Below are 11,059 nucleotides of genomic sequence, written 5' to 3' on the forward strand. Positions count from 1 at the left end.
TCCGAGCCATGAGCACGGCAGCAGCACAGGCACACCGCTGCAACAACATGCACCACCTCTACCAAGTCACACGCTCACTGTGTGCTTTATATGCAGCAAAGAAAATACACATTTGAAGAGAATATAGCCTGGAACAAAACAACAACAGATATATATCAGAAGCATGGTAAAGTATTTTATTTTACATTACTGCATGTGCTTAAATTTTTCAACATATTACAACAAAAAGTCCGTCTGAAAACTGACAATGCTTTGGTTAAATCTGTATGTAAAGACATCGTAATAAGAAAGCATTTAATATAAATACATACGTATTGGTCAGTAGCAGTGTCAGTAGCAGTCATCGAATGGTCAAAGTTTAAAGTAATAAACCAACCTGGTCTCGCTGACTGCAGCATCCACTCCCTGAGCGCTGCTGGTCTGCCTGTGCTCATTACATGGATCTGCTGAACAATGACCAGCGAGAGGCTGCCTCTTGAGTTTTTTTTTTTTTTTTTGTGCAAACCAAGAGGCTGTCTGATGTTTCATCTGTCACACTGACATCACCATACCCTGCCCACACCCTCTCCTCTTTTTTGAGCACACCCTGATTGGTGCAGTTATCTTTGACATTTTTAAATCATCATGCTTCTTTTTAAGCCTTCATCACACCTCAGTTCACCTACAAGTGACAAAATGCTTGCTTTAAATAATTAGTCATTTAATCATTATTACACCATCCAATCATGGAACACCAATTAAGATCTCCTGATTAAGTTTACCAATGACTCAGTGTTTAGCAGTGGCAAAACGACTGGAGCAATGTCAGCAGAAGCTAACCAGCATAGTCGAATAAATCTGAGTTCTTGTTCTTCTCACTTCAGCGCAACTGGGAAAGCTTTTTGTTGTTGCAGCAGACTGTGTGGGAGGATTTGTTGAGCATGGCCGTCAGTTTCTCTGTCTGTTCATCCCTTTAATCTTGTCTGGTGGTGCAGGTAAGGGCAGGGGTTCCCTCTGCCCGCCGACTGATGGCTGAATGAGAACAGCGTACAGGTGTGGAGGACAGGCGGCACATCTGCCTCATCATGCGTGAAGGCAGAGAAGCAGCATTTACACTCTGATGTGGTCCCAAAACAACAGAAATCCTACCGCATCTCACAAGAGAAAACCCAAACGATAATAGCTTTATGAGGTGTGATACTGGTGTGGTTTTGATTTTTTTTTGGTCGTCTACAGACTCTAGTCATGCTAGTTTTCACAGATACTGCAGCTGCTTGGATGAGTGACGAAACGTCTTCAAGAAACCTTACGAGGTCAGATGGACCCTTTTCAAATTTTCTATTGGGTACATTCATGTCAAACGACATTTGCTGAAGAAAGGACTGGCATGACGTCACTATGGCAGGGATTGGACAAGCTTAACTTTCTGAGCTGCTCATGAGCCCAGATGAAGCCAAGCTTCATGGCAACCCAGCACTGTTTGAGAACCAGATCACAGGAAACACTTAACATCTGTTTGTGTAAAATCTTGGACCAAGTCATCCAGTAGTTTCTGAGATGTTTTAGTCTGGGCAACCCACCAACACATGCCTTCCATAAAGCCAAGTCACTAGCACGGTTAAAACGTCATTTAAAAGAAAAACATACTATTCAATGCAAATTATTAATCCCAAAGATCACCATGTACAAAGGTCTTGTGGGTTCACAAGAAAAAAAAAAAACTACCCAATTCTGACTAATGCTGAATAAACACTGTGTATAGTGCAGTGTGATATAATTGTCACATAACATGGCACTGATTTCCACAGAAGTATTTTATACAAAGCAGAATGTAATCCAACATCCAATGGATGAATTATGGAATAAGTTCTATTTCCTTTATAATGATCAAGAAATGCTGATAATAAAACAAAGACATTAATAAATGTAGAAAATAATAAATCCACTTTTCAGGATTGTTGTCTTAGCACCATTTTAATGATAGTGAGTCAGTGAAACTGATCATCTCAAACCGGAGAGGATGTCCCTATTTTTAGCTTATAATTGGTAAAGCCACGTGTTACCTGAAATAGTAAGCAGGTCATCTCGACACATTAAGGTCAGACATCTGCTGCAAACTGAGCTTATGTTTGTGCAGACTTAACAGGTAGGCTTGATTAACAGTCACTTGATTCACTGATTTATTGGAAAAAAAGGATCTGGAAAGCATTAATTTATTAACGCAAATGTTGTCAATTAAATATTACAGTAAAAAATGCCGTTTTACTCTGATTGTTAATGCTTTTCTGAAAACCTGACAGCACAGGTCAGTCACAGTGTGATTGCTGAAGGAATGGATGATAGTAAATTTCCACATGTGTTTGGAGTGGCATTCAGGTCAGTGGTACCATGCTGGCTAGTATGTCAGTGAGGTTGTCCAGACCCCACAGGTAGCCGTCCTCTCGATTGCCCTCCACCCATGGGGTACGGTGGTCTAAGGTGAGGGGTGGTGGCAAGGTCACTGTCTTTCCAAAGTCAATCATCCACACTCCTGTTTTGCCTGTCCAGTCATGTACGAACAACAAGGAACTGCCCACAACCTGCAGGGACATTTCAGTTAGAAATAAACATTAACATGAATCAATCAATATATCATCAATATAATTCTCTTGTGGAGTAAGATTTGTGTTAGTTGACATTTTCAAAATCTTATTAAAAACATCTCCTACAAGCTAACCTCATGTGTCCTGAAGAAGTCTGACGCCTCCAGGACCTGTCGCAACTGTTTCAGCCGTCTCAGGTAGCCCCACTAAGGAAAAGATACAAGTTTGTGTAAACAAATAAATAATTAGGCTAATGGCATAATTACCATATTGTCATATTCGAACATTTTCGGAAAACATGATAAAACACAAGCTTTAGCAAGCGCGTTGGTATTTTCATCGATATTGTAACAGTAAGTCAAAAATGGCAGTTATGCTATTACATAACAAAACGTTAGTCAGTAAAGGTCTCAATTACCACAATGTGTCTCTTGGACTCAACAAAGTTGTCAAGAGCTTCCACCACTTGTTCCCTGCTTTTCGTCCTTTTGAAGTTTGTGTGACATTCTCCGTTTCCTTTCTGCAGAAGAAAGGCACACATGACAAGACTGCAGTGCAGTTCAAAGACTGTCAACCTACTGTAACGGCATTTACTCAGCATAAATGAAAATGAATCACAGACCTAACACAAGCATCTTTGACGTCTTTGCTTACCCTGAATCCTTCAATGCGGAACCCCAGAGTTGTTGTGGAGCTGAGCGTCTCCCTCCACTGCATGTACCTAGTTTTCAGCACTCCCTGCTGGGCTCTTTCCTGGACTGTTGGGGCGTCTGGGTCCACGGCCACCATCTTTTCAAACATATCATTACGAGGCTGAGGCCGTTCTCGGGCCATGAGCAGCTCCTCTTCAAGGTATGTGCTATGGAAGACAGCAATCTTTTCAGTGCTGAGTTATACAGTACATATCTTGCTTCAAATTTGCATGAAAGTAAATGTGTTAATTGCACTTAATAGACTGATTAAATGAATATACCGGCTGCCCATCTTGCAGTCCATGATGGAAGGCATGTCGAAATGGGTCAGCAAGTTATCCATCATATTGTAATCCTCCTTTTCGTGCTGCACTACACCATGGTAGACGGGAACAAAGGGCTTCAAAATGTCCTCCATTAGCCTGAGGTAGCATTGTTGCTCACCCTTACAAAACCTCTTTAAGAGTGTGCCATAATCCCCAACATGAAAGGCCCCTGTGGAAACAAGCAAGAAAAGGTCAATTCTGGGGAATTCAGAAATTCAGAACTACAGTCGCTGAGGAGTCAAACAAAAATACAATGAAACCAGCTTAACAAACCTGCATGTCCGACCACTTGTAGCCACTGCTGAGTATTTTTTGGAGTCATAGGATGGCGAGATGAAGTCCCCCAGAGGTTTTTTCCTTCTTTCAAACAGGGTTTTCCTTAAGAAGACTGAAAAAACCTTAGTCAGTCATTCTTTAGCACGCACACACACTCTCCAGGTCACACTCCTGTGCTGCCTGTGTGTTATTTAGTGTCTTTTGACACAGGCAGCATCAGACTTCAGACTCAGTCACCCAGCTCATGGGTGAACAACGTCTCCATGGATACAGCTCATCTCCAAGTTTAAATGAAGACATGCAGATGTCAGGTTTATCAAACATTAACAGGAAGCACTTGCTTTCTACTGAAAACTAATATCAACTACTTAACCAAACAGTGGAAGGTTGAACACATTCGACACAACGTCAAGTTTGTCCCATTTTTGAAATGCTTTTTTGGACAGGTTTAAAATCTGACTGCAATTCTTAAATTACAAGACAGCTGGTTAGTTGAATCAACAGATCTGTTATTTTAAACTCATACTGAATACCATTCATGAAGACTATATTGAGTCCAGAATTACTTTATATCCCAGTTGATTCATTTCCACTAATGTACCTGATGAACCATGTATTGTGGTAACTTCTATACATGAAAAAACACATGGTAGCACCGCCACATGAATCTGTTCACACAGAGCAGGCAACAACATAAGACTAAGTGAAAAAGCTCAGTTAAATAAATAACATAGAATAAACAATTGGAATAAATACATATATAAAATAAACGAAAAACACAAACCTGGTGATGAGTAGTACAAATGACATTATACACAATATATAAATTTGGGTGCAAAATTGACAATGAGGTTGGTGGTGTAAATGTGGATTTATTGAGTATTATATTGAGTATTTTTACATGTATAATTTTAATAAGTTTTTAGCACATACATATATCTCTGTATCAAATTAAACATTTTTGATAATTTATTTATTTTATTTTGTAAAGGATATTTTATGAAATGTAAATATTCTCCTATTTACTTGTTCTTCATTGTACTAAATCAAATGAGAAAAAAATAAATAAATCTGGAGATGTCGAATGCTTATTGTGTTGTTGTGTACCCCAACCCGAACTAAAATGAGTTTGACAGCCCCGCTCTAGATACCAGCAGCAGCCAGCACCATCTTGGTGTCCAGTGGTGGGGTGAAGGCAGCAGTGTCTGTTCGATACCTGTGGAGGGCAGCGACACGCCTGAGAGCCGCCGAGCCTCCGTCAAATTTAGGCAGAGGAAGAGGCGTCGACGCGGAGCAAAGTGGCGAAGAAGAATTTAACGGTTCCCGGTTGTTGCGCCGCTGCTGTCTCCACGGTGCCCACCCGCGGCTCACAAATAGTTCAGGACTGGTGAGCAGCAGCCGTCAGTCGGCTAGCTGCTTCATTTACTTCACCGAGCTAACCCGACATGATGTTTTCTCATCGGTTAGCTAAGTGTTGACAACCTACCACATTAAGGACCACTACAGCCAAAGGTAACAACAGTGTGTGTTTGTTTGGCGCTCTTAATAATAACAAAAACAGACAGCTATCCTCGAGTCAACCGAAGTAAGACAATAAAGTCCATGCTAGCTAACCGTAGCTATCGACGGCCAGTTAACCGGAGCGAAGATGTTAACTCTCGCTAGCTGACCTCTGAGGAGGGGGAGATTAGATAGCATTATGCTCAAGACTACACCAGTTATTGTTTCCATAGAATCGACTTTCAATCTTATTGCTGCGAACTTGCTCAATGAACATTACCCTCAACGTGTACGTTTTCTGTAGGATAACACAGCAGTAAGTGATGAGGTTTACACAAATCCCATGCGTCTGCAGCGGGAGAAAGTGAAGTGAAGCGTGAAATGCAACTGCATTGTCTGTAGTATGCCAAAAATGGACACAATTAGTAACTTACCGCGCAAAACGTGACGGAATAACTTCGTAAAGTCCCTGATATACGATAACGACCCATCAACCAGAACTTTTTGGAATAAAAATGATGACACCTTTTGAAATGGGGGCGGGGGTCTGCTCTCTTCCGCCCCTGGCGGCTTGTTTAGATATAACACGCTGAGTGGCTAAGGATGGAAATCTGAGTAACAATAACACAGTAATGGTAATAAAATAACTCTTCTAATACAAGTGTCAGTTAACTTAAACCAGAGCTGTGAGTGTTTATAATGTTAACTAACTGAAAAAAAAGTCTTCTTCAGTGTGTCTGGATGTGTCTTGCAAATCTGTAAATGCAAATCTGCAAAAATTCATCTACATGAAGTACAGAGCATATATATGCTACACTTTAACAATCCTGTTGTGCATCACTCATGCACAAATGCATATCAGAGATGCACTACCTGCATCTTATTTGGCTCTCAGATTGTTTCCGTTCAAGGCCAAACAACAAACATGAAAGTCCATGAAATGTATAATTATTTGAAGTGACGAATTTCCACAGATTACAGTTGTCTCCATTGAGATTTCCTTTTTATTCTGTCTAAACAGTATAGTGAACAAAACTGACATCTGTTCAGATTCAACAAGACATTTGATGTGATCTCCTGCTTCAAGCCTGAATAAGATCGGGGTTGTGATGAGGCTTTAGATCTTGTTTCAGCTCAAGCATACCCAGCTGTGATTCCTATTGTTACTAATATATGGGAATACTTTTTTTCGCCAAAGCATACCCAGAGTCATGGAGGAGGGCTCTGAGCTGGTGGAGGATATTGTATTTCGAGGAGTGGAGTTTTCTGTGAAGATAGAGTTGGACAAGGGTTTGCTGATAGTTGAAATCTCAGACTCGATGACAGCAGACCAGTGGAGGGGGGAGTTTGATCCAGCATGTAAGCAACATACATCTATCATAGATTTAATGTCTTCACAGACGCAAACTCTTTCTGCTACACGCTTTCTTTCCTATTCCTTTCCAGACATTGAAGACCTCACACGCAAAACTGGCAACTTCAAGCAGTTTCCTATTTTCTGTAGCATGTTGGAATCAGCTGTTAGAAAGGTACGTCTGAAGGTGCACGATTCAGCAAACGGGGTAGGAGGAAAATGCATACAAAGTCAGTAGACGGATTTGAACTGAGAGATTTGCTGGAGGCTGTGTGAGCTGAGGAAGAGACTCGTTCATTCGAGTTCATTGTTTCCACTTGAATGAAAAATGTTATCCGGAGCTGTCTTTTCCCATTTCTTCTTTTAACAAATATGGAAGCACAGGGGCCTGACGGAAAATAGGAGAAACAATTGGAATTAGTGGCATTGACTGAAATTTCATACATGTAAGCACAGTGTATGTGTGTGTCTGATTAATGAGTATCTGTCTGTGACTAAAACACAAAAATGTATACAAAAAGGAAACTATCATCATTAGGGCATTTAAAATATTTTTAGTCTCTTTTCTTTGTAACCCAAGTTTATGGCAGTGATATTTTTAACCAGAGCTTTCTCTGCAGATGAGTGATTCTGTTACACTTGACCTCTTGACCTACGCTGACTTGGAGCTGCTGCGTAACAGAAAAGCTGGTGTGGTCAGTCGTCCCCGCAGCCATCAGCAGTCATCTGCTCTCACTGCCAAAAGATACCTGATCCTCATTTACACTGTGGAGTTTGACAGGTTTGTAAAGTCACATACAGTGTTCATGTGACATAATGCAGTTAGGTGATGGCCTCTGTTGGCTACAGATTTTAATTGAGTTTCGCAGTTATCTTGGTTTTCTGATGGTTTTGTCTGTGTAGGATACACTACCCTTTACCGCTGCCCTATGTGGGAAAACCAGACCCAGCTGCTCTTCAGAAGGAAATCAGAGCCCTAAGAGCTGAACTTAGCACTCTCACCTCTCACGGAGTTAACAAATCTACTGATTTAGAAGTACAGCGACTACGAGCAGAGTAAGTTCCATTTAATCTCTTTGATTGTGACCAATATGTGGGACCTTTGTTGACATTTTCTACACACCACAAGGCTGGCTCTGGTGAAAGAAGAGAAGGAGTCCATGTCTAAGGTTGTAGAGCAACTGCAGATGAGTGGAAGCAGTTCCACACCTGGACGAGAGGACTGGAGGTTAAAAGATGTGGTCAGGACGCTGGAGGAGCAGCTGGTTAAGGAAAGAGCCAAAAGTCAACGATCTACGAGCAAGCGATGCCAGGAGCAGCGACTCCTCATGGAGCAGGTGATGCTCTTCTGGAAATATTTCTTCTGTTTCCTGTGTCATGCAGATTTTAAAAGTTTTATTCTTTTCTGTCCAGCTGGAGGACCTGAAAGCGTCAGAGTGTGCACTTCGTGTTCGTGTCAAGAGTCTCACTAATGAACTCGCGTTACTACGGAGAGGGTTAGACAATCTAAGCGTGTACTATATCTCTACTTTCTCTCTCTTTCATTTACACTAATTGTGAACTAAACATTTGAAGTCTGGATTGTATTTATCTGCTCTGAGATCATATCTCTCTTTGCATCTACAGTAGAATGACTCCGGTGTCTGGCCACGTCAGTTCTCGAGTTGATGGAGAAGTTTACCGCTCTCTGTCCCGTGAGAGAAGGTCGGGATATGGGATGGTCAGAGCTCGTTCTGGATCCAGAGAACGGACGGAGGACAGACTGTCGGTAGAAAGAGGGAGAAGAGCAGACTCCTCAGGACCACGCGCTCGTATACCCCGGCCGTCCCCTTCTCCCACTGGTACTATTTCTGCTCATAATGCCCCTGTGGATTCTGAAATGTTGTTTAGTATTGACACGAACTATGTTACAGGATCACGGGTACCTCGCTTTGACCCAACAGCTTACATCCAGGACAGGCAACGCAGACTAAAAGAAGCAGAATTCAAAAAGTTGGTTTCCGTTATTTTTCCCATTTACCTCTTTAGCAATGCACTTTTTGCAGCTGCTGAGATAAACAGTCGCTGTTTTCTGTGTCAGATTGAGGAAGGTGCGAAGGGACATGCTGACATCGCCCACTGTCCCCGAGAGAGGCCGTTCACGCTCCAGAGACGCCTACCCTCAGGGGGCCCGGTCCGGTAGCAGAGGCAGGAGTTTGTCTGTGGAACGGAGAGGGAGCAGGAACTCTTCTGAAAGCTCATTAGTGGACATGGATGAAATGGCCAAAACTCTGATTAGGTGATGGGAATTAAACTTGACAGATTCTGTTTAGGCTCTAGTCTTGTAGTCGGTTATTTTAATGTATATTTCATGTGTTTACAGAGGAAGAAAGCAGATCTACAATGGACCCAATGTGGTGAGTAATTCATCCAACACCGCTGCACGCTGTATTGCTAATTTCACACATGTTTATTCGAAGAATAAGGCTGTGGTTTTTGTAAATTTTTTTGACCGTCAGTGGCTCACATCCCATTTGATGATGTAAAACCTCACAAACCAGCTAGATGGATCCCAGATAGACAGTGTAGTGGTGAATGGTGCTTTTGTTGGGGCCATTTTCCAGCTGTGAATTCATTGGGAAATTTGATACAAGTATTTGAGGCAATATGATGACATGAGCAACACATGTTAATAATGAAGAAAATGCAACCAGGCAGTTTATTAGTCTTATGATAACATAGCTGTAGTATACAGGCAGCACATGTCACTTAGATAAATTCGTTTTTTTTTTTTTTTTGAAGGGCTTTGTTGACGGTAAATAAAAACAGAATATCACTGGTATTTTCCTTTTAATGTGTAACATGTCTGTCTCCAGTCCAGAGGAGGCCTTTTGACAAGGAAGCCATTATGCAGTACACCAACACAGAGAATCAAAGACAAAGGTAACTCATGAATGTCTTCCACATTTTTTTCTGCAAAGTATATTTGAATAAAAAGATAAAGAAAAACCTCGCTACCATGTAATGTTTAATTGTCAATTCATTAAAATTTCAGAAAGCTCCATGGATACAGGCGCTGAGCTGTCGGAGATCGATGCGAGGCTGCAGGCCCTTCAGGAGTACATGAGGGACTTGGATACAGGACACTAACCTTCTGTCCGAGCCCAGTTCCTGGATATGTTACCTGATTAATGCACAGAAGCTCAGGAGATCGCATTTTCTTCACTGTGAACAAACTGAGGAACACATCTCCAGTCAAACATGGGTACTGCGTTGAAATGAGAGATGAGAACTCTGTGGAGGCTCCAACCTCAGGAATCTACATCACTGTGAAGGTTAATGGACTACTTTTTGTGGACTTGAATTCATATTTTTTTTTAATATCCCATGTTTTTATTGATTAACTTATGATGTAATTTTGTCTGTGTGTTGTATTTCTATCCTTTATTTTTTAACTTGACCAAACTGGTGCATACATGTATGTACAGTCTGGCGGTATGCCAGGAAATGTTTTATTTTCTTTCCTTTTCTAAAATATAAAATGAACAGTGGGGGTCGTTTCATGGGATTTTCACTAATGTTTGCATCTGGTAGCATTTTCTAGGGTTGCAATTAATGATTATTTTCATAATCAATTTTTGATTCCTCACTTGATGGTTTGGTGTAAACATAATTGTGACAATCAATCCTCACATAGACTGTTTGCTAAGCTCAGTGCTTCTCCTGGACCCTAAAGGCAATAACCAAGGAGATGAAATGACCGATTGCTTGCATGTGTCCATGAATTGGCTGTTTAATGCCATATCTATTTTCCATCGCTGTATCTTCTCTTTCCTGCTTCACTTTGAATTCAACATTACATCTTACAACCATTGTAGCTACAAACCTTTTACTAGTTGATCCATATTGTGCATAACAAAAGAACATTTTCTACTCATGTAACAGCATAACATCACCACATCCCAAACTCACAAATAAGATTTAAGCAAAAACAACTGTCACTTCATCCAAAATGACATGCATTCATTGTGATCCTGCATGCGACTGTGTTGACACTGATGTCTTTTTCATGAAGGTCAAACTGCCAAATTTTTTTATGACGCTTGTGTGTGCACAGACTGTTACTACTTTCCTGTCTAATGCCATTTATACCTCCTGAAAATATAATTTATAAGCAGCTTACCCTTTGTGCAAAGACACTTTTTGGTACAGTTTGGTATCCTTTTCATGATTCTCCTGAGCCTGAGGAAAGATTTTGTAGCACTGCATCTGGCTTGGTTTCATTATTTATCTCAACTTCTGGACACAGAGTTCTTTGGGAAAGAACATAGTATGTGAACAGCTGCTGTGTTCCTATTGGGATGCTCCGGA

At 41.1% G+C, this 11,059-nt stretch overlaps 2 protein-coding genes across 3 annotated transcripts; one reads left to right on the forward strand and one right to left on the reverse strand.

Moving 5' to 3' along the window:
* Nucleotides 1-2,135: 2,135 nt before the first annotated feature.
* On the reverse strand, nucleotides 2,136-5,930 carry itpkca (inositol-trisphosphate 3-kinase Ca). The gene is made up of 7 exons (XM_047606311.1): nucleotides 5,790-5,930; nucleotides 3,853-3,967; nucleotides 3,535-3,748; nucleotides 3,216-3,420; nucleotides 2,980-3,081; nucleotides 2,696-2,767; nucleotides 2,136-2,558 (listed from the first exon to the last, which is right to left on the reverse strand). The coding sequence occupies exons 2-7, from the start codon at nucleotides 3,899-3,901 to the stop codon at nucleotides 2,352-2,354; spliced, it is 849 nt and encodes a 282-aa protein (XP_047462267.1). The 5' UTR covers nucleotides 3,902-3,967; nucleotides 5,790-5,930; the 3' UTR covers nucleotides 2,136-2,351.
* ccdc61 (coiled-coil domain containing 61) lies at nucleotides 4,753-10,870 on the forward strand. 2 transcript variants are annotated; one of them, XM_047606309.1, is made up of 13 exons: nucleotides 4,753-5,367; nucleotides 6,554-6,714; nucleotides 6,802-6,884; nucleotides 7,330-7,490; nucleotides 7,613-7,765; nucleotides 7,839-8,046; nucleotides 8,123-8,223; nucleotides 8,336-8,550; nucleotides 8,623-8,701; nucleotides 8,790-8,987; nucleotides 9,072-9,105; nucleotides 9,565-9,631; nucleotides 9,744-10,870. In XM_047606309.1, the coding sequence occupies exons 2-13, from the start codon at nucleotides 6,567-6,569 to the stop codon at nucleotides 9,836-9,838; spliced, it is 1,542 nt and encodes a 513-aa protein (XP_047462265.1). In that variant the 5' UTR covers nucleotides 4,753-5,367; nucleotides 6,554-6,566; the 3' UTR covers nucleotides 9,839-10,870. The 2 variants fall into 2 exon arrangements, with proteins under 2 accessions (XP_047462265.1, XP_047462266.1); XM_047606310.1 differs by having other exon boundaries at nucleotides 4,762-5,367; nucleotides 8,123-8,205.
* The last annotated feature ends 189 nt before the right edge of the window (nucleotides 10,871-11,059 follow it).

This window comes from Mugil cephalus, chromosome 15 (assembly GCF_022458985.1).
Source record: "Mugil cephalus isolate CIBA_MC_2020 chromosome 15, CIBA_Mcephalus_1.1, whole genome shotgun sequence".
In the NCBI taxonomy this organism is placed as follows: domain Eukaryota; kingdom Metazoa; phylum Chordata; class Actinopteri; order Mugiliformes; family Mugilidae; genus Mugil; species Mugil cephalus.

Coding starts and splice junctions, on each gene's coding strand:
- ccdc61 (XM_047606309.1), top strand. CDS start 6,567: ATGGAGGAGGGCTCTGAGCTGGTGGAGGATATTGTATTTCGAGGAGTG. Junction 6,885..7,329: donor TGGAATCAGCTGTTAGAAAG/GTACGTCTGAAG, acceptor CTTTCTCTGCAG/ATGAGTGATTCTGTTACACT. Junction 8,702..8,789: donor AAAGAAGCAGAATTCAAAAA/GTTGGTTTCCGT, acceptor TTTCTGTGTCAG/ATTGAGGAAGGTGCGAAGGG.
- itpkca (XM_047606311.1), bottom strand. CDS start 3,901: ATGACTCCAAAAAATACTCAGCAGTGGCTACAAGTGGTCGGACATGCA. Junction 3,749..3,852: donor ACAAGTGGTCGGACATGCAG/GTTTGTTAAGCT, acceptor TTGTTTCCACAG/GGGCCTTTCATGTTGGGGAT. Junction 2,559..2,695: donor ACTTCTTCAGGACACATGAG/GTTAGCTTGTAG, acceptor ATGTCCCTGCAG/GTTGTGGGCAGTTCCTTGTT.